Source organism: Vicugna pacos, chromosome 12 (genome assembly GCF_048564905.1).
Source record: "Vicugna pacos chromosome 12, VicPac4, whole genome shotgun sequence".
In the NCBI taxonomy this organism is placed as follows: domain Eukaryota; kingdom Metazoa; phylum Chordata; class Mammalia; order Artiodactyla; family Camelidae; genus Vicugna; species Vicugna pacos.
This window is the reverse complement of record NC_132998.1, coordinates 6,024,003-6,051,964: the sequence shown is the minus strand read 5'-3', so window position 1 is coordinate 6,051,964 and position 27,962 is coordinate 6,024,003. Positions and strand designations below refer to the sequence as shown.

The 27,962-nt window shown below is 56.3% G+C and overlaps 1 protein-coding gene across 1 annotated transcript in view; it reads left to right on the top strand.

The window, feature by feature from the left end:
* Positions 1-2,315: 2,315 nt before the first annotated feature.
* Positions 2,316-27,962, top strand: part of LRP1 (LDL receptor related protein 1) — a 76,863-nt gene continuing 51,216 nt past the window's right edge. Inside the window, exons 1-9 of the mRNA XM_006217930.4 lie at positions 2,316-2,866; positions 11,030-11,152; positions 13,478-13,615; positions 15,699-15,818; positions 16,929-17,057; positions 17,178-17,441; positions 26,089-26,251; positions 26,344-26,566; positions 27,598-27,787. Of these exons, the coding sequence (XP_006217992.1) occupies positions 2,794-2,866; positions 11,030-11,152; positions 13,478-13,615; positions 15,699-15,818; positions 16,929-17,057; positions 17,178-17,441; positions 26,089-26,251; positions 26,344-26,566; positions 27,598-27,787 (1,423 nt within the window). The 5' untranslated portion in view covers positions 2,316-2,793. The remainder of the gene's footprint in view (positions 2,867-11,029; positions 11,153-13,477; positions 13,616-15,698; positions 15,819-16,928; positions 17,058-17,177; positions 17,442-26,088; positions 26,252-26,343; positions 26,567-27,597; positions 27,788-27,962) is intronic.

The window sequence follows — 27,962 nt, the reverse complement described above, 5'->3', positions numbered from 1 at the left end:
AGTGAGCCAGATGTGTGTGTACAATGTGGAAAGGGATCAAGAGGAGTTCGTTGAAAAAAGCAAGTTATGGAACAATATATACTGTATGAGCTCATTCGTGGTTTTAAAAGATGTTTATTTATATTTGTTTGTCATTAAAAAAAAAAACCCAATAACCTCTTGGAAGGAGACCCCAGGAACTCTTAGTAGTGGTTATTCTGAGGGTGGGACTGAAGAATGGGAGTGTAGAGAGTGGCAACTTTACTTTTCACCTTGTACCTTCCTCTACTCTGAGTTTTTCAACCACTAAATATTACCATTTTTTACAATGTAAAGTTAATAAAAATAAATACAGAGTGAGAAGTGTCGATATGCTGAGTGAGGCCAGATATTGGAAGGCCAGGACTGGGAGAAGAGTTCACATTTGACTCCACTGTCTGTAGACACCCAGTAGAGGTTTGCCAGCCAGGAAGAGACACAGGGAGAGCAGTTTGAGGCAGACCCACCTGTGTAACGGGGAGACGAATGGGACAGCCCCTCCCAACCCTGTCAGGCTACGTGAGCTCACTCCAGCTAGCTGTTTCCTTTCAAAGCTGCCTGAAGTCTGTTTCAATCTGATTTCACTTGGATGACAATATGGGCAGGGGTCCTGGGAGAGGAAGGAACTTAGTAGGCATTCATTAAAAACATTTAGTGAGCCCCTGCCTGTGTGTCCTGCACTGTGTTAACCGGTGAGGTCTGGATGAAAGGATGAATAGGACCCCACTGGGCCCAGAGAAATGCTCTGGCAGTGAAAATGAAGGAAATCTGAGCTCTATTTCAAAGGGAAAAATTACAAACCTTGAGCACAGGCTTGCAAGATTGGATACAGGAGAGAAAGGCCCAGAAGACGAGTTGGCAAAAAGTCTGAGGTTTCTAGCCTGGGAGACTAAACGCAGGTGGCCCTGGCCCTGAGCAAAGCGAGCTCTGAGGACGCTCTGGTTTGGAGGAAAGGTCTAGCGCTTCTGGATTCCTCTCTTGCTCTCATTGCCATCAACAGACAAGTCCTCCACGCTGCTCTGCTTTCTGCCAGGGCCAGGCTGGAGTGAGGATTGGGGCCCTTCCTTGACTAGAATTTTAAAAGGGAGAAGGGTGGTGCAACCCTCCCTCACCTCTAATGTCAATTCTGGCAGGCAGCGTTGCTTGCTGTCTCCCTGAACTCTGATTTCCCAACACCAGAAAGTCAGACACCCATGGTACAGCCTTAAAACACCACCCAGAAGGAGGCAGTGGCCAGAAGCACATTCGCTGGGTTCTGGGAACCCCCAGCGCCCTGTGGATTCAAAGCAGCATTCCCTTATGGGGACAAAGGTCCAGCACTCAGCAGACACCTTAGAACTCGAGGCCTGGAAACAGAGGTCTTGAGTCCCTCATCTTATTCCAAATCTCTATTGCTCGGAATCTAAAACCCTGACTTGGTGGGAAGCCAGTCAGAAGATATAAAAAACCAAAACACCAAACAGGAAAATAAATGAGCCCCGACCTCTTGGTAAGAAGAAGAGGGTGGCCCTTCCTCAACCCCACCCGCTGGTGACTCACCTCCCTCCAAACCAGGGCCTGCCCCTCCCGCGCCCGATGCCAGGCGAGCAGGGCGGGGCGGGTACTAAGGTGGGCTCCATCCCCAAACCCTAGGCGGGCGGACAAGCTCCGGCGTGTCCCCGCGGGTGTCCCTGTTTACTCCAAGCCCGAGAGCAAGGTGGGGGCGGGCCTTCTCGGCCCCTCCCCCACCCCGCCCCCCTCCGCCGCAGGCCCCAATCCAGGTCCCGGTTCTACAAAGTCTCTAAATCAAAGCTCAGCCTTTCCCCGTATCTTCCCCGCGGACTGGCAGTCCCCGCCCCCACCCCAGGCTGGGGAGGCACAGTCAGGGTTCCCAGAGGAAATCAGGCTTCGGCCCAGATCTCCAGGTCTTGGAGCCCCAGACAGAGCCTGAAATTCTAGGGCATGACACCAAGTTTCAAAGAGAAGCCGCTCAGCTCTCCTCGCCCCCTGCCCAATCCTCACCCCATCAGCTCTCTGGAGCTCAAGGGAGAAAGGCCCAGTCAGGGGAGAGGACGCTCCAGGCCCGAAACCCGACAGCGGGGCCCCGGGACCCCGGATCTCCGACCGCTTGCCAGAGCTCCAAATCTTGCTGCTTTGACTCCCCCTCCCCAGGGCAGCGCGCCAAATCGGCGCATGCGCACTTCCAGGATTGCCGCGTAGCTCTTTCTACCCCCCTCCTTTTTTTCTTTCCCCGCCCCTTCTCTCCCTCCCTCCTCTCCCGGTCCCCTCCCTCTCCCCCCCTCAGCCCGCCCCGCTGCACCTCAGTCCGGGGAACAGTGGTGCGAGCTCCAGGCCCGTGCACTGAGGAGGCGGAAACGAGGGGAGCCCCCAAAGCTCCATCAGGCCCCTTCTAAAGGCTCCCCTACCCGGTCCACGCCCCCCACCCCCCCACCCCGCCTCCTCCCAATTGTGCATTTTTGCAGCCGGAGGCGGCTCGGAGATGGGGCTGTGAGCTTTTCCCCGAGAGGGGGAAAAGAGGAACGAAGAGAAAAGCAGGGGGTGAAAGGTTTGGATTTGGGGGCAGGGGGCTCACCCCTGTCTGCAGGCCCTCCTCAAGGGGCCCCGAACTCTACCTCTTCACCCACGCCCCTGGTGCGCTTTGCTGAAGGATAGGATAAGAATAGAGGAGGAGAAGAGGGGGAGGAGGAAAAAGGGGGGCCCCCCCAATTGGGGGGGCGACGGCGAGAAGTAACAGGACCAGAGGGGAGGGGGCTGCTGCTTGCATCAGCCCACACCATGCTGACCCCACCGCTGCTGCTGTTGCTGCCCCTGCTCTCAGCTCTGGTCGCGGCCGCGGCCGCTGTCGACGGTGAGTGAGATTCCGCGGCCCCCTTGGACCCCTAGGGACACCCACTTCCCAGCCCCCACTCCTGCGTTCGGATGGGGAAGGGAGACGCGGGAGGGGGTGCCTTTTGTTATCCCAGTCCAGCTGACACAGCAGCGGCCCGACTGGGGGCGGGGATGGGGGTCTGATTTGGTGGATGGGGGCCCTGGGCAAATGATGCTTCCGGGACCCCCCAGCCCAAACAAAGACCAGAGGCTTGCGAAGGGAGAAGAGGGAGCCCCATTTTTCTTATCTTGGGATCTAGAGGCCTTCTCTTCCTACCTCTGATCGGGGAGGGCCTCTGCTGCCCCTACATCCTCTACCCCCCAACCCCCCATCTGAATTGTAAAGGAATCCGGATTTGCAACGTACTGACTGCAAAAGGGGGCGGGGGTCCTTTCGCAGTGGCCTATGAATCTGGAAGGGGGAGCCGGGTCAGGGGTGCCCTGCTGGGCAGAGGGCAGGCAGGCGGGGGAAGGCTGTGGGTGGGGAGAGGGAGGGCCACGGGAGGGCCCCCTGCTTGGGTGTGGAATCTGGGCCCTTGGAGACCGGCTTGGAGGCCTGGGTCCAGGATCCAGCGGGCTGCCTGCCTGGGTTCCGAAATGGGCTCTTCCCCCTCTCAGGGCCTCTGTCAGTAGCCTGGAAAGTGCTGTGTTGTGGGGTGTAGGGGGTGAGGGCAAAGCTATTGACTTTGAATTTTCCTTCTTAATTCCTGGGAGCTTTGAGATGAAAAACGTCAGATGTCATCATTGGGGAAGGGGACTGGAGAATGGCCTGGAATGCTGAGGTGGGAGGGTGGAGGAAGGCTGCTTTCTCCTTGACTTCTGGCTTGATCACAGTTGGGACTGGAAGGAGAGCTGGAGGTTGGATGGGGGTTATAACAATGCCCCCACCCCCTAATTCCCTGCTCCTTTGGTAGATGTGTTTATTTCTCTCCACCGTTTCCCCTCCTCCCCCCATACAGACAGCACACCTTGTCTACTGCAGCTTTAGGCTTGGGCTAGAACTGTGTCCTTCTGCAGAAATGGGTGCCTCCTTGCCCGTTTTTATGTCAGCTCTTTTTTCTCTTACTTGTGAGTCACTGGTTCAAGTCTTGCTCAAGCTTTTAGCTGGGAATATGGGCTTGGGATGGGCTGGTTTGAGAAGGGGTGGATCTCATCCCTTCTCTTGGGGGGGGGGGTAAATCCGGGCCCAATACCGTCATGCACCCCTCCTCCAGCTTCTAAATTTTGCCAGGTTGGGATTGGAAAAGTTTTTCTCTGAGACCAGATTATATCTCTCTCCTCCCCTCCCTCAACTAGCTTCAGTTGGGGGAGGGAGGTTAGGGGACCAGGGAGTAGCTGTGCCCAGAAAGACAGTGTGTTCAGTGGTCTTCAATTATGCCATCGTGGGTACTCCATCTTCCTAACCCTCCCACCCACCCTGCGACTACCTCACTTATCTTCCCAAAAGGAGGAAAGAGGCTCTGCCCTGAGTATCCTTCAGACCAGCCCGTGCCCGTAACTTCCCCTTATGCTTGTAGTTTCCTCTTGTTCTCAGCCCTGTGTAGTAGGAGGGGAAACTGAGGCAGAGGGATTTGGGTGCAACCCCAAATTCTGAGAGGGATAGAAAAAATTTAAAGAGAGAAAGAGTGACCCATCAAGAGCCCCATGATGGAAGGTGGTTGGAGTTAGAAGCAAGACTGGGGAGGTGGGGTGTCTCTGTGGAGAGCAGAAAAGGCCCCAGGTAGCTTGACGCCTGGGTTCTAAAGTGGTTCTGTTTGCCTCACCAAGTTGGTTGGTGGTGAGTCCAAGAGGGAGACTGGACATGTTCTGTTTAACTGCCTCCCTACCCTTTCTTATGTTTCCACCGAGTCCACAGCTGTAACCCCAGCTCAAACCAAACTCTAACCAACATTTCAGGGAGAGGACCCCTCCCCAAACACACATAACTGTTCCTACCTTAGGAATGGGGATACAAATCATCAGTTCTTTCCTATTCTGGGGGGTGGGAAGGGGGCACTGTGCAGGCCTGGAGGGCCATCGTGGGCCAGGGCAGCCTAGGGATTCCTGTGTCCCCACTGCTGCCCTCATGCCCCAGGCCAACAGACACACAACTTTCTCCTTCCCTTTCCGAGAAGGGCACTTCCTGGCTCCAGTTTACCTGACTCAGTGTCTAACCTCCTTCCTGCTGCTATGACAGGCCTTGCTGCTTCCCCTCCAGGGGAGCAGCCCTAGGGGCCTCTCCACTGCTTCTGCCTTCTCTGCTGTGCGTGAACCCAGCCCCCAGAGTCCCCTTCTCTTTGGGGAGCAATGTCACTCCCTGCTAGTAGACAGAAGGGTGTACTTGCTACCTGGGAGGATGGGGAAACAGACGGGATTGGGGAATGGGGAGAGGGGTTACTGAAGTTCCTGCTGAGGTTAGGCACATTAGTAGTGGGGAGGGCAGCCCCAGGCAGATACGGCTGTGGGATGGGGGGGTGACTGCCTCCCTCTCTCCGGCGCCTCTCCACACACCTCCTTGAGCCAGCGTATGACCAGTTATCAGACAAACTGGACAGTTGAAGCAGGTTTTGAGGCTGATGTGTTTGCCTCCTGGCTCTCTGATAGGCGATTTCAAACTCCTTCCTCCCTTGGTCAGTCTCAGAACCCTGAACACCTTCCCACCCTCGTCTTTCAAAGCAGGAGCATTGATCTGGGGATTGGAGGGATATTTGGATATTTGAGGCTGCTTCTCAAGACTTCCTTTTCTCCCAGTCTTGCTCCCCTTTCCTCCACTTTCTCTGTATTTTTTTGCCCCCAACCACTCCCCATTACTGGGCCACTTAAGGATGTCAGTGTGGGCCCTGGCCGGAGCCAGATCCTATCCAAGTCTCCCCAACTCTTGAAAACCTCCCTCCTTACCTTTGGCAAACCATTCCTTATTGAATCTAGCTTTCTTTCCTCCTGCTGTAGTCTCAGCCTTTGTATATCACCCAAGCCTAAGGCTTATTGCCCTCAGGAGTCTTGTCTCAGGGTCTCCCACCACCACCACTCCGTGGGCTTTCCAGCATTCAAGCCCCCCAGCTCCGGACGGTGGGGTAGGGGTTGCTTATCGCTATTGGGGAATCTGGGTGCAGTTGAGTGGGACCATGCAAGGGTCCCTGACCCTAGTGGAGCTGGGTGCTGGGTATGAGTGTTTGGAGAACCTAGATCCTCGCCCCTGTGTTCAGTTCCAGATTTCAGCCCAGTTAGCAGGATCCTGCATTGTTTGGAGAAGGAAGCAGTTGGCTCCGGATTGTTTCCGGTGCAGTGGCCCCAGGCCCCAGTGTAAAACCTCCCTGGGAAAGAGGTGAGGGCCTGTGGGGGCAGACATTTGTCCCTCTTGCACTCCCGTGGGAGATGAGAATCTCTCTGAGGCCTTGGCTTCCCTGGCCCCAGTACTCCTTCCTCCCAGCCCTTCCAAGTCTGTGGGAGGCAGTGGCCCCTGCTCTGAGTCTCCCTTGGGTCAGACACTACTAGGTCAGGGACTCTGTCTGCCTAAGTCCCCCACCCTGAGTCTCAGGAATGTCGTTACTCTCCGGGTTCATCCCAAGACAACTGTGCCATTATCTTGGCAACCTCTGGGCTGAGACCCCCTTCCTGGTTTTTTTGCCTCTGTCTATCTATCATTGGTGTGTGCTGCCTTGGCCTCACAGAACCTCTGTCTCTCATCCTCCTGATTCATCTCTTATCCTTCGTGGCGTTCTCTGTCCTGTCTCTCTCGGTCTCTGTCTCTTGCTTTGTTTCTGACTGTCTCATCCGCCTCCATCCAGGCCTCTTGGTCTCCTGAAATCTACTTCGGAGCAGAAGTCTCTCCTCGTGCTCGCCATTTTGGAGTTATTTTCCCCTCCCAGGCCAGACTTAGAATATCCAGTTTGGCAGTGAAAGTTCTCCCTCCGCTTTCCTCCAAGTTCCTCTCTCTTCTTCCCCCTCCACTAATTTTGGGGATGGATTTTGGAGAGTGTTTCTGGAAGAAGGGAACTTGATACCCTTTGTGGGTTGTGTAAAAGGGGGAAAGCAGATATTTCAGAAAGAAGGACGGAGGTTAGACTTCTGGCAGAACTTCCTCCTGACCTGAGAACTGGAGAAAGGTGTGGGGAATGGGTCAGGCACTGAGAGCTTTTGCTCTTGCTGTGCGTAAGCCATGTGTGTATGTTGTGGGGTAGGTGGGGAAGGCTTCCAAAGTTCTGGTGAAAGATATGCTGACCTCTGGAGGCATTCAGGGGGTCTGAATTTTACTTGCAGGGAAAGGAAAAGATGGTAGGGAGGTCACTGGTCAGGCTGATGTCCTGCTGAGTCAATATTGACTCAGGATGGAGGGGGAGACCCTTCCCCTCCCCCGGCAGTCCAAGCCATCCTGTCTGTCTGTCCAGGCCGCAAAGCAGAGGCCCAGACTCAGGAATGACAAAAATGTGTCTGAGCCTCACTGAGCTGCGGGAAGGAGCCACCCGGTAACACCCAAAATACATAAAATTCAGTGAAAAGCCCTCGGTTCTGGGTCTGGGAGGCCCTGCTGCTCCACCCCCAGACGCTTGAGAGTTCAGATTCTTGCAGGCTCAGCCCCCCACCCCCTGACCATCCCTGACTCCCTGTTCCCTTAGATGTATCATGTGGTTCCCTTCAGAAAGCATCCCCCGACACACAGCCTACCTCTCCCTCTGCTGTGTCTGCTCTCGCAAAGGGCCTCGGGTCCCTTGCATGCTTCCCCTGCTGAGGTCACCAGGAAAGCTCCCCTCCCCTCCTCTCCCTCTCTGCTCCCAAGGGAATGGGTGGGTTCTCCTCTGGAGAAGACTGCCGTACCTCCCTGTCACCCTCTTTTCTCTGGTCAGGCACTCTCGCTGCCCTCCCCACCCCACCCCCAAGGTCCCAGAATGGGACAAGACGACAGCCAAGGCTCAAGCAGGGCAGCGGGGTCTGTGTTGTGTCTGGTTGCACACCCAGCCCTACACCTCCTGTTCTGGCTCCAGCTTGGTGGCCCTGGGGGCCATGGCTGGGCCGGGTGCCTGGGTTTGGGGGGGGCAGGGGTGTTGGCCAGAGTTAGCATGGCGGTCACATTCATCTCCGGGCAAAGCTGAGAACAGACAGCCCCTGTGTCCTGGCGTTCTCCTGCAGCCTCGCTCACTCTCCCTCTGTAGTCCTCTCCTCCTTCTCCCTCCTCTCTTTTCTCTTCTGTCCCTTCTTGTCCCTTCCCATATGCCCCACCCTCTCCCCTCCTCTCTGAGGATCCCTGAAGGCCCCTGCCACCTCCTGCCATCCATCTCCCCTCTCCCACTGTCAGAGGCCCAGATACCCTCCCTGCCATTTCTCTTCTTCTTTCCTCATCCGGCTCCATCGTATGGCCAGTGAGAAACCACCTGTTCAGTTGCTAATCGCTCTGTGCCTCAGTTTGCTCATCTGTGTGTTGGGGATTGCCACGGTGCCCACATCACAGGGTCGTGAGGATCTAAGTGAGTTAATATGTATAGTGTTTCAGCTCAGGGGCTGACACCGAGTGACCGTGCTGAAAAGTGTTAGCTCATCTCCTTAGGAGGCCCCAAGTCTCATGAGGAGCGGGAGGCAGGGGGGGCCAGCAGTTGCTCCCAAACTTAGGGTAGTGTTGTTCCCTCGTCTAGGGCCACAGAGGTGGGTTGTCTGGGTGCTGGCATCAGATGCAGAAGGCTCAGCCTAGGGGAGTGGGGTTGGCTGCTGGCTCTAAGCAGATTACCAGTTTCCTACCCCCCCCCACCACCGCAGCTCCCTCCACCTCAGAGTGAGGCTTCCCTTGGCTGTGTAGACTGCCCCAAAGTAGGTTATTTGTTTTTTTCCTCCCCTCTCCTCCCCGAAGGAAATCAAAGACAGGCCTCAGCCTTCAAACTCGAGATTCTTAGGGCTTTCTCCACCATCCCTGGCAGGAAGGAAGTTCTTTCACATCTCTCGCTGAGATCTTTGTGCTGCCCTGGCCCTTAGGAGACGTGCACCCCTGTCCTTCTGCCCTGGCCTGAGGGGGTGCTGCTGCGGGACAGGGGACAGGGGCCTGAGTGCCCCTCTTCCTTCACTCCCCATCCCCCACTCCCCTCCCTCCGCAAGAGCACATCTGGTTTGTGAATCTCTCTCATTCCAGCTTTCGGAGTTTGCCAGCTGCTGTTTCCTCTGCCGAGTTCAGGCCAAAAATGGGGGTGGGGGACAGCAGGAGGGACAAAGTGAGGGCCAAAGGAGGGGGAATCATGGCTGGGACGCAGAATGGAGGGGCAGTTGGAGTGACCAACCAGTGACCTCAGGCCTGGGGCTGAGTTCTACCCTGAGGAGGAGAGGGGGCGTGGACTACGTCCAGGTGGGGGGTGGTGGTGGCATGGGGGCCTTTCTGGGCTCCAAACAGCCCATCTGCCTCTGAGTCCCACTCCAGTCCCCTCTGTCCCCCCCCAGCCAGTCTCGGCTGGCCAGGGGAAGAGGACCGTTCTCCGGCATGCTAACTAGGCTGGCGGGCTCTTTCCCCGGGAAGACCTCACAGCTGGCCCAGTGGGGCAATGAACTCAGCATTATCCACCACCTCAAGGGGCCTTTATTCCCTGCTCAGGATGGGGGGTAGGGGAGGGGGACTCCGGGGCGGGGGGCCTGGCCAGGCCATCCTTGATGTGTTTCCTGAACTCGGCTCTCGTCCTGGCCAGGGGCCTGTGTGCAGTCCCCGCTGCCAGAGATGGGGGTTAGGGAGGGAGGACGTCCTCTCAGCGTGGCTTCTCTCAGACTCCGTCCCTCCCTGCTCAGAGCCCTGAGCTCACTCCGCCCTGCGTTTGAGCTGGTTGTGTACAGCTGTCTTCCCGGGGTTCTGCGGCTCCTGAGGGGCCACCCTGCTCCTCCCTGCCCCCCCCCCAGTGCCTAGCACAGTGCCCGGCACAGAGCTGGTCCCCAGGCATGATAGCCGAAGAGCAGGGGGACCGACACAGACAGAGGAGAGGGTGGTGACGGGCCAGGAGACTGGGTGAGGGTGAAGGGGAGGGGACCCTTCTTTCCCTGGAAGCCATGGTGATGGGATTGGCAGGAGCAACTCCTGAACACCTCTCAGGGGAAGTGAGGAGACTGGTGTGGACTGCTCTGGTTGAGCCTGGAGTCAGCTCAACTGGTGTGAGTCCTGGTTTTGTCACTTGCCTGCTGTATGACCCACCCTCTCTGAGGCTTGGTTTCCTCATCTAGGAAATGGTGGATGTTAGGACTACCTACTATGTCATTATTGTGGGGAGGATTAAATAAGATGATGCATGGAAAAAACCTGGTTTGCCACATTTCCCGGCACATGCTGAGGTAACAGTAAGAGTCAGTGTTACCGTCCTTAATTCCTCCTTGGAGATGAGATAAGAGGAGGGGGTGGGCGCAGAGGGAAGCTGGTAGGGGTGAGAGGTCTGGGCAAAGAGGCCCTGGAGATAGGAACTTCAAGGGTCATCTGGGCTGTAACCAGCTTCTACAGGTCACTCCAGCCATTCCCCAGCCCCAGCTCTCCAACTCTGTCATCCTGAGCAATCGTAGGGGCCTCTTACCTTGGGCGTCTGCTGAAAGTCTAACTGGCAAGGGAGAGGCTGTACCTGTGGACGACGGAGGTGGAGGCAGGGCTTTCTTGTCCTCCTGTACCTCTGCTAATACCATCTCCGAGCCACCACTGTGCCAAGGGCATCACATACACACTTGACATGCTGTCTGGGGGCCTGGTGGTTAGGAGCTGGAGATGAGCAGAGTGCTGGGTTCCAGGGACCACGAGTGTCCCAGAGGGCAGAGGAGTAGAGAAAGACCAGCTCCAGACCTCTAGTGGGATGGAGAGGAAGATAAAGAGAAAACATGTCAAAGGCCTTATCACTCTCAGTCCGTAAAGCCGGGTGTGCTGGTGTCTGATCAGAGTAACAGCAAAGAACGAGGGCTTGGACCCTGAGGACCGGGCGAGGGCACACTGGACAGGCAGCCTTGGGGACTAGGTAGGGGGCATCCTTCCCTTCCTCCCATCACAGGTACACAGTGTTCCAGGAGTGACCCCCAGCCACCTGCCCCAGCACATGGACTGTGGCTCAGAGTCTGGGCCAGATGGGGACTGATGCTAGGGAAGGAAAAAGAGTCCTTGGGGGCTTGAAGGCCACAGAGCTGGCCTCCATCCTTAATTCACATCCCTGTTTTCTTCCCTTGCCTCTAGTCCCTAAGACTTGCAGCCCCAAGCAATTTGCCTGCAGAGACCAGATCACCTGTATCTCAAAGGGTTGGCGGTGTGATGGTGAGAGGGACTGCCCAGATGGATCAGATGAGGCTCCTGAGATTTGTAAGTACCTTTTCTGGACCCCTCCCCCACCCCCTGATTTGGTCCCTTTTCCTTTTGGCCCAGCAAGTTTGGGAGGAGGACATCTGAGCGCTAGCCTGGTGTGGGACCTTGCTCTGTGATCGTTTGTCCATGACACAGCTGAAACTGTCCTCTCCCCCTCTTCAAAGAGCCCGGCATGGTGCTTGGTGTGCTCAGGAATGAGCTCCCTCAGCCTCTATACCCCCAAGCCTGCCAGAGACAATGCTCTCTGGGCTGACAGCTTCGCGGGAAGGAGAGAGCCCAGCCTCCCTTCCCTTCCAACTCTTCCCTCTTCTTCCCACTGCTGAGCCTCCTGATGGCTGATGAATGCCCCCAGGTCTCGCCAGCAGGCCTTGCCTCCCCTTCCTGTCCTCAGGCTCCCAGGCCAAAGGCCACTGGCTCCAGCTCACTCCGTGCCAGAAGCCCCACCCCCGAGCATTTCCCGCTCTCCCCCCGCCCCCCGCCCCCTGCCCTCAGTAAGTGGTGTAATCAGAGGCAGCTGTTTAAACTGGGAGAAAGGTCCCCACCCAGCCTTTACCCTGCCAGTGGGGGGTGGAGGACTTGCTGGCAGGACCCTAGAGTCCTGGGCAGCCGGCAGAGTCAGGGGGTCTCCACCTTCAGCCTCTCCCCTGCGTGGCTAAATCTGCGCCGGGCTCTAAGGGACTCTGAATTTCTAGGTATCTCTGCTGTTCTCTCTCCAGTTTTATCCTGCTCCAGCCCCAGCCTTACACCCTCACCCGTAATTATCAGGGGTAATTTTAGGGCCAGAAAGGGAGCCACCAGTTCTCTCTGCCTCACCCCCATACCCTGCCCTGGCGGCGCTGGGGCTGGGGATAGTCTGCAAGTGTTTCTGTAGTAGGGTGGCTCAGCCTGGAGCATCTTCTTGTCTGATGCCACCTTTATGCCCCAGATTTCTGACCCTGATGCTTGGCGTTAAGAGTAAAGGAAGCCATGCAGAGGGGCTGGATCTATCTCTTTTTATCCATCCTTCATTTAGTTTGATGCAACCCACCTTATACACATCCCACACTCCCCCCACTCATGCACACTCCCAGACCCATCACACTCACACTCAGCCCCTCCCAGGCACTGACTCACCCATCCCCCCGACATACATAGACAGGCAGATTTCAACACTGACACGCTCTCACAGCAACGCAGAATCAACATCCTCAAATGGGGATGCAGAAACACAACCTGCACTCAGACAGATGCCCCGAGACACACACTAACCCAGACTCACTCCCAGAAGGGCATGGAAATGCACCAGCACACGTGGAGACTCACACATTCACCCTCACTCCACACCTCCCCACCTGTGCGTGCAGACTCCCCTCCAGGCACAGGCGGAAGGGTGCACTCGCACACAGACACTCCCTCACTCATACCCTGTCCAGGCTTGGGAGCCAATGGGCTATGGTCTCTCCAAGCCCAGAGGCTCAGCCAGCATCCTAGCCCACTTGGCCTCCTTAGAATTTCCTGAGGAGCTCTACCCTGCCCTCCCCCCAGCCCATCTTCTTGGGCAACAAAGGAAGTACCAGAGATATCATCGGGGGGCCACACCTTTGACCCTTTCCAAATCCTTCCATCAAGCAGACAACTCTGGGACTGGGGTCTAGAACAGTGCTGCCCAATAGAAATATAATGCAAGCCACGTATACAATTTTGAAATTTTCTAGTAGTCACATTAAAAAAGGTAAAAATAATGCGGTGAAATTTATTTTAATTTTATTTTACCCAATGTATCCAAAATATTATCATTTCAGGATGTTATTCATTTAAAAGTATTAATGAGATCATTTGAGCTCTTTTTTGTGGGTGTGGTATGAAGTCTTCAAAAGCCAATGTGCACTTTATACTTACAGTTGGAACTAGTCACATGTCAAGTGTCTGACAGCCGCATGCAGCTGGTGCTGCACATTGGACAGTGCAGTTCTAGACGGCTTGGTCTGGCTCTCAGCCCCCGGCCCCGTGACCCAGGGAGCTATGGGAAGGAGGGGTCCTTTGTCCCCTGAGTGTAGAACGTGGAGACGTGGGGGCCCACAGGCGTGTGGCATTTGGGGAGTGGACTCTTTGCTGAAGGCCTAGTTCTCCCTGCCAGCTGCTGGCTCCCACCCAGGTGTGTGGCTGCTGTCGGGAGTGATGCAGAGGAGCTCCAGCTGGAAGAGTCCAACCACCCGCAGTGCCCCCGAGATCTAAAAAGTGCAGGTGTCTAGACTCGTCTCAGTTCCGCATCCCCTCCCCTGGGAACAGCTGGCCAGACAGCCTCTAGAGCTCGGTCATGCTGGCCTTTCCATCTGCCCCCAGGTCCACAGAGTAAGGCTCAGCGATGTCAGCCAAACGAGCACAACTGCCTGGGCACCGAGCTGTGTATCCTCATGACCCGCCTCTGCAACGGGGTCCAGGACTGCGCCGATGGGTCGGATGAGGGAGCCCACTGCCGAGGTAAGGGCTCTTCCCCCTCTCCTGTCCCATCCGCCAGGTGGTTGCGGTGAGTTCTCAGCTGGGCACCTGATGAGTTTGGAGGACCGCCATCTGAGGTCTGTCCTTGCACCTTCAAGGGGGATGCGGCCTTGCCCTGCTCCCCTGCACAGAACTGCCACCAGATAGCAGCCCAAACAGTGGATTGGAGCGTGGTCCGCGGCCCATGGGCCTCAGGGCGGGCCCTGGCCTGGGCCCGCCTCTGCTGTGTGTGCTTGGACCAGTCATTACCTCTCTCTAGACCCCCATTTCCCACCTGTAAAATGAGAGCTTTGTACTAGATCAGTGTTTTTATACTTTTTATTTTTGTAAATAGCGGGGGTCTTGAAGCTGGGGCTGGGAGGGCCTGGAGCTTTGTCCCCCTGCCTCCCCTGCCAGGGCTCCCGAAGCCACCCCCCAGGACGTGCAGGTCTTTGAGGCTTTCTGAAGCTGCTTGATGGGAAAGCCACTCAGGCTGAGGAGGGCACACTAGGGTGATAGATCAGGCTTCCTTCCCGTCTGTAACTCAGATTCCCAGCTCTGCAGTTCTTCCTCTGCAGGCGCTCATGGCCCAGGAAGAGCCTGGATCACATGTGAGCAATGGAGGAGGATTTCCCTGGGAGGAGGCGGAACCTCAGGCCTGCGAGGCAGGAAATAGTGACTTCTCCCTTCTGCTGCCCCCAAGGTCTCGGCTTGCAGCAGGAAGCTGGCTTTGCAAGGCTCTGGGCAAGCCCTAGGGGTAGGGGAGTCTTGGGGAGGGAGAGACAGTGTCCTGTGCCTATAATGCATGTCAGAAAACATCTGCCTGTGGGAGGAGACACATCTGGATCCTGTTCGCTGAGGGCAGGGAGTGTGGAGCAAGGGAGTTATGAAAGATTTTTATCCTTTCCTTCGGTTGATCTTGCATGTTTTGGTCGGAAGCTCGTGGGATGCGATGCAGAGTGTGGGCCGAGGGGCTGACTTCACCTACCACGCACACTCCATCTTATCGGATGGTGCGTGCTCAGGTTTGCTCGCTTTTGAATACCTTGTCAACATCAAGAACAACCAAGAATCTCAAAAACTGAGGGTTCGAATTTCCTTCTCTGACATTACAGAAGTTGGACCTAGTCGCCCTCCCACCCCATATCCAGGAGAACTCTTTTCTAGATTTTCCAGAACAAACACTATTTCCCCACTTTGTGAGGAAGGCTGGACAGGCAGCACACTTGGGCTCTCGGGCGGAGGCCGGCAGGAGAAGGAATGACCGGGCCTGGCCCCCCACCCCAGCTCCTCCTGGCAGGCTTAGTCCTCTGAACGTCTTAGCATCTCAGGCAGTGCTTTCCTAGGTGGGGGGGGGGTGAGGCTGCTGGACAAAGGGGTCTTTGTGGCCAGGCTGCCTGGCCCCACGCAAGGCCATTAATTGGGTCGCTGGTCTGGGGGGGCAGCTGCTCTCCCACCTCTTCCCCCTCCTGCCTCATTCCCTTCTGTCTCCCCTGTGGAAGTGGGTCAGTGGCAGGAGGAAGAGTAGAGAAGTGTCCCGAGGGAACCAGTTTTGCTGCTCCTCCCATCCTCTACCTGGGCCTTGGGCCTTCTCTCGGAGGCCTCTTGGGCTCAAGGGATGGGTTGCAGGGGTGCTTCCAGACCAGGGCTGGGGTCCTGCAGGGAAAGACTCGATTCCATGCCCATTCTTCACCCTCAGCCCCGAAGCCAACATTGTAGTCCCGGGCAGTGCAGGCAAGAGGCATGTGAAGGGGATAAGGCTCACTGTCCCTGCTCCCTGTGGACCGCAGCAAAGAACCAGAAGCCCTCTCCATGGGAACAGAAGGAGTCCAGAGCAGCCGGAGCAGGGAGATGTGGGTTCTAAACCATAACTGGCTATGTGACCTTGGACCTGTCTCATACCCTCCCTTGGTCTCAATTTCTTCACTTGCAAAATATAGTCGATGCTTCCTGAGCCCCTTCAGCTCCGGCGCTGCAGGCCTGGGAAGTGGTTTCCGAAGGGTTGGCGGGAGTTGGGGGAAGGTTGCAGTCTGGGTGCTGCTGCCAGGTCTGGGAGCCTGAGTGTGTGTCACCTGACCCCACACAGAGCAACGAGGACAGTGTTCTCATCTGGGTTGCCAGCACCACTGCGTCCCCACCCTCAACGGGCCCACCTGCTACTGTAACAACAGCTTTCAACTACAGGCAGACGGCAAGACCTGCAAAGGTACGTGTGCACACGTGTGCAGGCCGGGGGTGGGGGCGGTGGGCCTGGATGGGGAGGAGCAAGCCAGGAAAAGTGCAAGCAGGGGGCGGGGCTACGTGCGTGATCGCCTCAGGGCATGCTGTGGGCCCTTCCCCCAGACTCTTTAAAATTCATCTGAAAATATGCGTTATATGTGCGTTTTCTTGTAAAAAAATAAATAAGTAAATCCTTATCGATAAAACCAAAGTCCCCTTTGACAAACCCTCTTCGGTTCCAGTCCTTTTCCCATCTCTCTGGAGGGCCGATACTTTTCGTTACCAGTTTGCTGTCTGCCCAGGCCTTCAACTGTCCACTTGTACAGTTGAATGCACTGTTTACATGTATGTGCCCTTTTTTACATAAATATCATGCTGTACATATCCTTTTTCAGTTTTTTCACCCAGTGTGTTCTAGAGATTTTTCCCTATTAATACGTAGAGATCTACCTCATTCTTTCAAAAACCACTGTCATGTGTGGCGGTCGCCACAGTTCACTTGGCCGTCTCCCTGTCGATGAGTAAGATGTTCCCAGTTTCTCTCTGTTACAAACAATACAAACTTTTCTGTTTAAAATTTACCTCCCTTGGGTCTTTGCACAAGTGCCACCTTCTCAGTGAGGCCATCCGTACCCCTCTAAAGTCGCACCACCACCGCCTGCATTCGCTGTCCCCTTTCTCTGCTTAATTTTTTTCCATAGCACTAGTCACTTTTCATTGCATAGCTTCTAAAATGTAATTTACCTATTGTAATAACAATATTTCATTTATTATCAGAATTTGTTTCTTGAGAGCAGCAGTTTGAATCTATTTTATTTACTGATGTATTCCCAGAGCCTAAGACAATACCTGGCACATAGTAGGTACTCAAGAAGACTTTTCTGAATGAATGGATGATACACACATATGTGGATACTTGGCTTGGGTAGATTCCAAGTCTGGATAAAGTTTGCACATTTCTTGTTATAATAGGTTCTGCTAAATTGTCCTCCGAAGCAGCTGTGGGGATGGACACACCCCTGGTGGTGTCTGAGGGCACTCCCTTCCCTGCCCTTGGCACCCTGGAAATGACCATGCGCTTGCCTTTTCCCGGCAGACTTTGACGAGTGCTCGGTGTACGGCACCTGCAGCCAGCTGTGCACCAACACAGACGGTTCCTTCACATGCGGCTGTGTAGAAGGGTACCTGCTGCAGCCAGACAACCGCTCCTGCAAGGCCAAGAACGGTAGGCAGGGTCACCTGTGGCCATGATGCCAGGCACCTTCAATGTTGTTCCCTGATGGGGAGTGGCCAGAGAGGTCCCAGGGCCACTTGCTGCATTGACCCTTCTCTCCTTCATCTACAGAGCCGGTAGACCGGCCCCCCGTGCTGCTGATTGCCAACTCGCAGAACATCCTGGCTACTTACCTGAGTGGGGCCCAGGTCTCTACCATCACACCCACTAGCACACGGCAGACCACAGCCATGGACTTCAGCTACGCCAATGAGACTGTGTGCTGGGTGCACGTTGGGGACAGTGCTGCCCAGACACAGCTCAAGTGCGCCCGCATGCCTGGCCTGAAGGGCTTCGTGGATGAGCACACCATCAACATCTCCCTCAGCCTCCACCGTGAGTCACCTGCTCCAGCTGGGAGAGCAGGGAGGGCAGGGGAGGTGGGCAAGACGGAGCCTGCCTGGGACAGAGACAGGGGGTTAGACAGGATGACCCCTGTCTGGGGCAGGAGCCTGCACAAAAGCCCCTGACTGAGGCCCGGGCAGGGGCTGCACGTGATGACACTTGTTTGGGGTCAGGGCAGAGTCAAGGCTGTGCTTCCTTCCTCCCTTGGAGCTGAGTCTGTGATGGTGCCTGCGTTTGTGGCCCAGGGCTGAGGAAGGCCTCCCGGGAGAAGTGCCCAAATGGGCAATGACTGGTCAATCTCCAGAGGCCAGGGACTGTCCCTTTTCAGAGAGAAGAGGGTTGATTCGTTGCAGAGGGGCTTTCCCAAGCAGCGACAGCCAGGGCAAGGGAAAGAAGGGGCCAGGCGCGGGAGGAGCCTGGCTAAGCTGTGGCTGAGGGCAGAGGAGCTGGGCCGGGCCGGGTCCACCTTCACCTCCATTGCTTCCCCTGGGGGCATCGCCAGAGTGAACTCCGTGCTGCACCACAGCTGTGGGGGCCCTGAGGCTGTTTCTGGGGGCCTTTGTGGCAGGAATGAGCCCAGAGGAGGAGCCATGAGCACTGGGGCCGTGTGAGCGGGTCTAAGATGTCTCAGATGTTCCCCTGGGGGCTCTGTCCGGTGGATGTGCTTTGCTGTCTCAGAGGTGGAAGAGGGGGTGTTGCTGGGGGTGGGGCCAGGGCACAGATCTGTGGCCCAGGGCAGTCCTGCTCATCTCCGATGCTGCTACATAAACAAACAAAACATCTGGCACCATCACATTTCCAGGAAATGCACCACAGGGCTGAGGGGGAAAATCTGGCCTGTGGTTGATCTGACCCCCAGGGCAGCGGGTAACTCGATCTTTAGTTAACTAGAACTCCCTGTCCCTGCCTTGGTTTCCTGATCTGCACAATGGGTTTAAGCTTGCCTGCTGAGATCACATAAATTTAAGTGAAAGCCAGAGGTAACTAGAGGATGATGCACACGAGGTTTAAGACAGGGAACTTGGGGCCTGTCTAGAAGATCTTTAAGTTCCTTCACTGGGTTCTCATATGATGATCCCCACAGAAGACAAAAACCCCAGGAGGACACAAGGCTTAGTCCTTGGGGGAGCAGGGAGGGGTTCCTCTGAGAGCCCTGACCCTCTACAGCCTCGTCATGTGGTCCACACTTGGGCTGCAGCCCCTCCAGAGCATCCCAGTGGGGCCCTGGGCTGTTGGTGACCAAGGCTCAGCTGTGATAGACGTGTCCTCCTTGGAGTGCTGGACTGGGGGCTGCCATACCTGTGTGGCTGAGCTCTTGAGGGGGCAGGCAGCTCAGGGAACGCCATGGCAGGTAAGGTGGGACTAGGGTGAGACCCCGTGAGACAGCTGCCCGCTCCCTGCCGCTTGTTGACGGCCCCACCCAGCAGGCCTGTCTGGGCAAAACAGCTCCAGCCGTTCCCACCCTGGCCCTGCCTCAGGGCCAGAGGGTGTGCTGATGGGCGTGTGGGTAGGCAGCCGGTGGGGGTGCCTGATGGGGACCTTCTCAGCTTTTGCTCTGGCCTGGCCCCTCTCCTGCCTGCCTCCCCAGGCGAAGGAGGAAATAACCACAGGCGAGTACCCCTCCCTTGGCAAACAGAACCTTGCCTTCCAGTCTGCAAGATTCGTTGGGCCCCTGTGGGGCAGAGTCCAGGAGGCCAGAAGAAACCAGACAGAAGGTTCTGGGGATAAATGCTAGAGGGGCGAATGAATGGGTTCCTCTTGCCCCAGCCTCTGTCCCTTCCTCCTGCCCTACCCCCACCCCACGCCCCATGCCGCCTGAATGTCTGGCTGTCACCCTGAGGATGGTTGTTTTGCTCTCATCCCACAAACTAATTATGGGCCCTGAGCTGAGGATGTCGGAAGTGTCTCTCCCCACCCTCCCCCATCCCTAGTTCATCCCCCTTCCCAGGAGAGGCTGAATGGCCTGCCCTGGTGTGCAGGATGGCTGGTCCCGGGCACTCACCTGTGCAGTGGGCTGCTGGCCTGTAATTAGCTCCCCCAGGGGCCTGAAGAAGAAAGGCTGCTGCCTTTTCCTGCTTTCTCTCTGCCCTCTGGGGGAGCCCTCCCTGCAATCATGCCGTTCTTGGCTGACTGTGACCTTCTTGGGACCCCTGGGCTGAGCCCTGTGCAGGAGGGAGGAGTCTGACAATGGAGAGGTGCTGGAGCCCAGAGCCCAGAGTCTGAGAGAAGCCCGCCTGCTGGTGTGGGAAGAAGGGGAGGCCTGCCCTGGGGAAAGCTCTGGAAACAGAAATAGAATAGAAAGGAGGAAGGAGGCCAGGAAGTGAGCCTGGTCCACATGGGCCCTGTGGCACGTGTGAGCCAGGCCTGCTCTAAGTCCGGAGCCCTTGGACGGTCCCTTCCAGGCCCCGTGCTGGTGGTCAGCGCAGCTTCAGTGAAAGGCTCTGTGGAACAGGCTGAGGGTCGAAGTCCTGCTTTTTCCTGGCTTAAGCCCAGCTCCTTCTCTCTTCCCACTCAGGAGTGGGGAGAGACCCACTGACCACATCCCCACTCGTTCTGACAGGTGTGCGTGTGTGCGCGCGCGTTTTCCTCCCTTAACGGGGACCGGGCTGGCAGCCCTTTCTCCCCTGGCCCGTGTCTTTCATTGGCCTGGGTTAGGGGGTGGGGGTCCAGGGGGCTCGGTCCTCATCTCTGCCCCTCCCTCCTGGCGTGTAATCCCAGGGCCCAGCCTTCGCCCTGCCACTGCCCCAGCAGGACGGGGAAGTCTCTGAGGACTCCGATCCCATGACTGCAGAGTGTGGTAGGGGGAGACGGGTACCCTCAGGGAGGACCGAGGCCCACCCCTGAGGGTTTACTAATGCCTTCCCCAAAGTGGGAGACCTTGATTTTAGGTCGTATATGGACGTGCAGTTTTAAAATTATTATAGTTATGTTTTTATTTAATACCCATTAAGAAACACCTACAACTAACATATCAAATCTGTAATTTCATAGATTGTTTAGGATGCAGCAAAGTAAGAAAAGTGAGTTGCTTTAAAGAGATAGTAAGTAAATGGTAGAGCAAGCTGTGCATAAACTTGGGAAGCATTTTGAAAGTGACAGACAAAAGACTGAAGTTCTAGAAACTTCCAGAGGCATCTACAGACCTAGCTTGCCCACCTGCCCCCTCACCTCTGACCACCCTCTCAAGGAACCACAGGCCCTGTCCAGCCCCCTGCAGGGCCGCCCCTAGGCAGGGCTGGAGGTCAAGTGTACTGACTCCACCCACCCGACCCCAGCCCCGCGTTGCCTAGGCTTCGCTCTGCCCTGCCCTCGAGCTTTGCTTTGCGGATGTTTCCACTGTAGAAAGAACGAGAAGGGACTGCAGGAATGGAGCCCTGGGAAGGTGTGTGTGTGGTGAGGGGAGGTTCTGAGGTTGCAGATAGAGGCCTTGAAGGAAAGAAGTTTTGCTGAAGTCACTTGGTTTGGGGCTGTATGTGAGGATGCTCTGGAGCGCCCCTCAGGGGTCCTAGGGTTTCTCGCCTGCACCGAGCTGCGTGGGGAAGAGGAGGTAGGCAAGGAGGCCCAGAAAAGGCCTCCTAGGCTGCAGGCAGCAAGGTTGCGAAATGGGTCCCCAAGTCCAGCTGGCCAACTTCACTTTTCCCTCCCTCCCTCTTTTTTTTTTTTTGGTGTGTGTGTGTGTGTGTGTGTGTTTAAAATCGCAACAGGAAATAAGGCAGTGATTTGTCTAGAGAAGGGGCAGAAAGAGGATAACTCCTCAGAGTCTAATGGAGTAGCTTGCCCACTGGAAGGGGAGCTGTCTTCCCCCTGAGCTGGGCACCCCAGGCCCTCTCAGCCCCTACCCCACACTTCAGTGCCACATATGAAAACCAGCCACCCACTTCTTCGGCCTTTCTCACCTACTGGGTGTCAGAACGTTGTGGGGCTCTGGCCGGCCTACTCTTTGGCACCCCTACCCCGCCGCATCCTGGTGTTTTGGCTTCCCATTCCCATTTCCTAATCATTTAACGGCCCTTCTCTCCTGTTCCTGGCTGGGCCAGCCCTGTGTCTCCCGGCACAGCTCCAGCCCTGTCCTCTCCTCCCCCGCTGTCTCCTTGAAGTTGCCTCTCCACCCAGCCTGCTCCCAACAACCCCCTCCCTGTTTTCAAGCCAAAGGAAGTAACTTAAGCAAGAGAGATGTGTTTTAGAGCCTAGCACGGATTTCTCAATAGTGGGAAGACCCTAGTTCTGATTCTGAATCAGAGCTGCAGAACCCAAGTGTCTCATCCCCTGGACCCAGGACCGATAGCCTGTGTGGACCTGGGCCAGGCAGGGGAGGGGAGTGCGGCTGAAATTACAGGCAGGGCCGGAAGGGGGCCCAGAGGACAGAGCTGACGCCGTGCGGCAGAGCCCCTGGACTTGCTGGTGGATCAAGAAGAGCTGAAGTCAGGACCCAGCAGGAAATAGGAACACGAGGACATGCCATTGAGCTAAGCTTCTGCTGGGCCTGGCGATCACCTCCCTACCTGCGAAGGCCCCACACTCCTGATCATCTGCCCCAGCCCTCGGGTGCGACTCCAGTGTGGCTCTGACAAGCAGAAGGGTGCCTGACAAATGTCTTGTCCCACTACTGTGGGCATCCCAAGGCCAGAGAAGGAGGATCCTGGCAGTAGAAGGGAAGGGAAAAAGTGATGTCCCAGCTCTAGGACAACAAAGTGAGCACTCAGTGCTCAACAAATATTTGTTGAATGAATCAGTACATGTGTCAGCCATTGGGGACAAAATGAAAGACAGTGCCCTGCCCTCACAGGATTTGTAGTCAGGTAAACAGGCTGTGATAAAAGGAAATACTGGGGCTTACACAGAAATCTTCCATCTGGGGACCTGAACTGAGTCTTGAAGAATAGTAGGTGTCAGCCCCAAACTGCCCACATTCAGGGCCCACCTTTAGTCAGGAGGCCACAGGGCTCTGGAGGCACAGATGGAAAGGTAGGGAAGAATGGGGTTGAGGTGAGGGAGGAGCAGACGATGGTATGAACAGCAGTGCCCATTTGTGGAGTGTTTATTGTGTGCCAAGCTCCGTGCTAAATGCTGTTAATGTACCATCCCATTTTACAGATAAGCAAACTGAGACTCAGAGACATCAAGTAACTGCCCATAGTTCCACAGTTGAAAGGCGACAGAATCTGGATTCAAACCTAGGCTGTCAGTGTCTGGAGCCCGGCTGGGCCCGGGGCAGAGCAGAGTGATGGAGAGGCAGGGCAGTTCCTGGAATAAGGGCCAGAACACCACGTGTTCGCTGGGGCTGTGGTTAAGGTGGAAATGAGATTTTCCTTCCTCATCCAGCGACCTTGTACCCTATTCTGCAATCTTTGGGTGTGTGGATGTGTTTGGGGATATTCCTTCAAGGTGTAGAGGCTCTCTTCCTTCCCCAGATTTATTTTAGGGAGAGTGATTGGAATCCTGCTGCTAAAGCTAGGGTCTTCGGGGAGTGGGGTGGGAGCTGTTGTCGTTTTTTGTTTTTTTTTTTTTGTTTTGTTTTGGAAAGCAGCCACTAGGGAAACGCCTCCTGAACAGTGTGAAGGATGAAGTTGAGAAAAGCTGGAGTTGTGGGGAGCACGGAGAGCTGAGCATCGGGGTGGGGGGTGGAGGGGGCTCAGCAGTTATGAACACACACCCCAGGTCTATTCTGGGGCCTGGAACTGAAAGTCTTTTGCGACATCACAGACAGGCTGTGGTCTATCCTCTGTCTCATTGCCCTCCCAGCTTCCTAGCCTCCTTCTCTGCACTGGGATCCTTGACCCCTCAGTCCCCAGACCAGCCCCAAACTCCTCCCACCCCACGGCACCCCTCCCCTTGAGTTTACCTGAGATTCTCCCATCTTCAGGATTTGGGGCCTTTGGCGAGAGCCCCTCTGGAGGGTGCTGTGAGATGGGTCAGTCCTGGGAAGGCTGTGCTGCGAGGGGACAGCTACCCTTTAGGTGTGTGGGGCCAGAATGCTCGGATCTTCCAGGCCAAAGCCCCAGACTCCACTTGCCCCCCAACCAATGCCTCAGGATAGAGGCAGTGGCCCAGACACTCCCTGTGGGGACCCCAGCAGGGGAAGTTGCCCTCTTCCAATTTCAGCCCATGTCACTGTGCTTGGAGTGGGAAGAGTAGCCAAGTGCATGTGTGCGTGTGAGTGTGTGTGGTGGGGCGGGCAGAGGAATCTGGACTTCAGGAGAGAGGAAAATAATGTGGCGGAGGGGGGTTGGATAACAAAGGATTTTAACTTGCAACTAATAGTCTCCAGCTGCAAAAATACCAAAGGGGAGGCCAGGCCGGGCTGGGGACTCCAGTTCTTGCCAATTCCTCACCGGCCTGCTGAGTGGGCCCTGCCTGGCCTTTGGGAGGTGGAAGGGGAGACCAGCCAAGGGTAAATATCCGAGAGCAGGGACGCTCCCTCCGCCTTCCTTCCCGGAATTGGCAGGGAACCCGGGCCAGGAGGGAGGCTGCAAGGTCCTGAGGCTGTGGAGAAGGATGTGGTGCTGCACCTGGGATGGGAGTATTGGATCTCTCCAGATTTCTTCCTCCTCCCGTGTTGCTGCAGGAAGGGTGGATGGGGTTGCAGAGTGTTGCCAGTCTTGGAGCTGGGCAGTGACTCAGGGAAGCTTCAGGAAGTTGGAGAGAAGGACACAGCTGCAGCAGCTGGTGCTGAGGAAACGGCTTCGAATGATGAAGTTGCTCTGCATGCCAGTAGCCCCCAGACCCCCACTGTGCCCACCAAGTAAAGGGCGCCCAGCCCTGTTTGCCTCTCAGCCATCCTGCTGGCTGCCTGGGGCTGCAACAGGCTCCCCCCTACCCCGGCCCCTGGGGACTTTGGCTTCCTCTGGATGCGGCCCAGCAGCATTCATTTTCATCTGTTTTCTCTGAGGGAACAGTATGGGGTCATTTGCTCCTCTGACCCCTGCGCTGGGCCCTCTTCCCGCCCGGCCTGGGACCCGCGCTCCCAGGCTGCTCTGCCCCTCTCTCTGACCTTGTCAGGGCAGGACAGCCCCAGGGCCCCGGGGAGAGAGTGGCTGGGCTTGGGAGTGTATCATCTTGGGGTGGGGCTCAACAGGGGGGACCTGAAGAGGAAACTAGTTTGATGAGAACCTCAAATTGGCTGTTTCCCTTCCTCCCTCAGCCTAAGTCCTGTGACTGTGAGTCAGTGTTGGGGCCTGGCCGAGTTACTAGGGAGCCACGTTCCTGTTCCCTTTGCCCCCCTCCCTCCACTGACCCACTGTTAGGAAACAGGCCCTGTATCCCTGTGGGGAGGAGGGAGGAGTAGGGAGGGTTGGACGGAACACCTAGTCATTATACCTGTGGCTGTGTGGGGATAGAATAATCCTTACTGGGCTGAGTGTGGCTGGCGGGGGTTTCAGTTAAAAAAAAAAGTTCCAGCCAAAGGCAGGTCCTCCAAAGATTCTTTTCCTTGGGGAAATTGGAGGTGGAGTGCAGGGCAGGGGTCTCAGGGAGTCACTGTCTTGGAAATTTCCCAGCTTGCAAGAGGTATTACCCCTGATGGCGGTAGTTGGAGGGGCAGTGGGTGGATGTGAGCCAGTGGGTCCTGGATAGAAGTAGCCCCCTCTCCACCGAGGAGGCCAGCAGGGGTCCCACCCCCAGACTTCCAGCTGCCTTTGCCCCACCTCTACTCTCTGAGGCCCTTTTGGCCTCTTCCTTCTCTTCCAGAGATGGCGTAGGCTGAGTGTGGGCACCTGGTCTCCATCCCCCTCCCCAGCTCCCACCCTTCTGTAGCTCCCCCTCTTTCTGAGCCACATCTCAGTTACTGCCAGCATCCTTTGATGGCCCTCCTCCCATGTGCTCTCTCCTCCAGCCCTGAATCTTATTCCCCACTCCTTCCCACCCTCACTAGGACATGAGGAAATTGAGCAATAGAGACATTGAAGAAATAAGGGAATGGGAGTAAGTACAGAAAGTTTGGCCCATGTCAGTAGTTCCAACCTTTTGCTGCCACGAACCTTCCTTTTTCCACCTCTGGCGGCCCTGTATTTGGACACTCTCTTCTCTCAGATTGGATTTACTGTGAGCGCCCTGCTTTTCCGTTTTTAATATCACGCAACACGTGCAGCTTCCCGTCAGTGCTCCTGGCTAGCATGAGACCACTTCACTTACTGTACAAAGTTGATGGAAGTCTAGCCAACAGCAGGGACGTGTGATGTTTTACTAGGCTGAGTGCTGTTGTCTCAAGTGAAAGCAGGTTTAAAAAATACTGGAATGAGCTAGGAGACCTGTCCTCGCTGCCTTCTGGAACCCCAAGAAGATGGTCCCGCCCAAGGAGGGGCTAGAATTGGGGAGACCTGTCACTCAGCCAGCCAAGGTTTACTCAGTGCCCTGCGTGCCCGCCCTGAGCTCGGCATGGGCAGCAGGGCCATGGGGGAGGCTACTCAGAGACTTCTCTTTGGAGAGACCAGGTTGGTGAAAGGCGACCAAGAACACAAGGCAAAATGTGCTGCTGCCTGGAGCTCGCATAGGAGCTCAGGGAGAGGACAGCCGTGGCCTGGGTGGTAAAGGAGGGCGCCCCCGAGGAGGTGGGCTCCGCATGGTGGGCTCTGTACCAGCAGGGGCTGGGCGTGTCTGTGGGAGGACTCCCCGCCATAGCTCTTCCGTTCGCGCTCTCCAGACGTGGAACAGATGGCCATCGACTGGCTGACGGGCAACTTCTACTTCGTGGATGACATCGATGACAGGATCTTTGTCTGCAACCGAAATGGGGACACGTGTGTCACTTTGCTGGACCTGGAGCTCTACAATCCGAAGGGCATTGCACTGGACCCCGCCATGGGGTGAGAGGCCCTGGAAGGGGAGAGGCAGACGCTACGGTAGAAGGGAGGGGGCCCAGTGTCCAGGCTCCAGGTAACGTGTCGTCTGCCCACAGGAAGGTGTTCTTCACTGACTACGGGCAGATCCCAAAGGTGGAGCGCTGCGACATGGACGGGCAGAACCGCACCAAGCTGGTGGATAGCAAGATTGTGTTTCCTCACGGCATCACGCTGGACCTGGTCAGCCGCCTCGTCTACTGGGCCGATGCCTACCTGGACTACATCGAGGTGGTGGACTACGAGGGCAAGGGCCGGCAGACCATCATCCAGGGCATCCTGGTGAGGGGGACGTCTTGGCCAGCAAACCCTTCTCCAGGCCTCCCGGTAGCGGGAGGACAGTATAGGAGCGTGGTGCCCGAGCTCTCTGGTGGGGAGGGAGTGGGCCCGGGCACTCGGGGAAAGGACAGGATATGGCTTCTACTCTGATGGCCACCGTCATTTTAGGGCACCTTTGACTTCCCTGTTCTCGTTTGATCCTTACAACAACCTCCAAGAAATGAGAGGGCAGGAGGCTCAGCTCTCTGTTGGCAGGTGAAAAAAGGCAAGTTCAAAGAGACGAAGTTTTTGCCTGAGGTCACACTGCTGAGAAATAGCACGCGGACCTAGGCTAGAAGTCCTGACAGCTCAGAGATGGCACCTCTGTTCTGGGGTAATTAGGGTGACCATCCGTCCCAGTTTCCCCAGGACTGTCCCAGTGTTGGTCCTGAAAGTCCCCCAGACCAGCAAATCTTTTAGTCTTGGACACACTGGGACAGTTGGACACCTTAGACATGTTATGCAGGTAGCGGGAGCTGTTACAGGCCTCGCTGGGGGCCAGACTGTCCTCTCGGCGTCCCAAAGCTGGGCGCTGGAGGTGAGCTGAGAATGCTCCCTGTAGACAGAGTGTAGGGCCCAACTCCAGGTCAGTGCAGAGTCATCCTGTCGCCTCCTACGTGCCTGATGCTGTGAGGCACGCGGTTCCTGCCCTCAAGGGGTTTGGCAGAGTGGCTACAGCAAGCCCGCCAGTCACCGGCCAGCGCGTAGCAGCCAGAGGGATGGGGTGTGGAAGGAGCGGCCGTCCTCTCTGCGTAGAAGATTCCGGGAGCCCTTCAAAGAGATGCTCTGTGAAGGATGGGTGGGGTTTTGACAAGCAGAGACCTCAAGAACAGGGTAGTCCAGCCAGAGGATTCAGGAGTAAAGCACAGAGTTAGACTGGGGCGAGTTTGGGATGCAGGTAACGCAGTCAGGGTGGGACGCTGAGGGGCTTCCCGTGGGCAGAGGGAGGATTCCCTTCTTCTCTTGTGTTGACCATTCCTGCCTGCCTGTCTCAGATTGAGCACCTGTATGGCCTGACTGTGTTTGAGAATTATCTCTACGCCACCAACTCGGACAATGCCAACGCCCAGCAGAAGACGAGCGTGATCCGCGTGAACCGCTTCAACAGCACTGACTACCAGGTGGTCACCCGCGTGGACAAGGGAGGTGCCCTCCACATCTACCACCAGCGGCGTCAACCCCGAGGTGAGCGGGGCTCCACCGCTCCTCTCATACCGTGACTGCTCCTCCGTCCACCCCAGGCCACCTCCCCTGGCCCGTCCGCTTCCCCTGCCAGCCCCTTCCTGCCCCTCAACCTCCAGATCCCACCCCCTGGGAGCCCCCTGCCCCTATTCTGCTCAGGACGTAGATCACTGCTCCC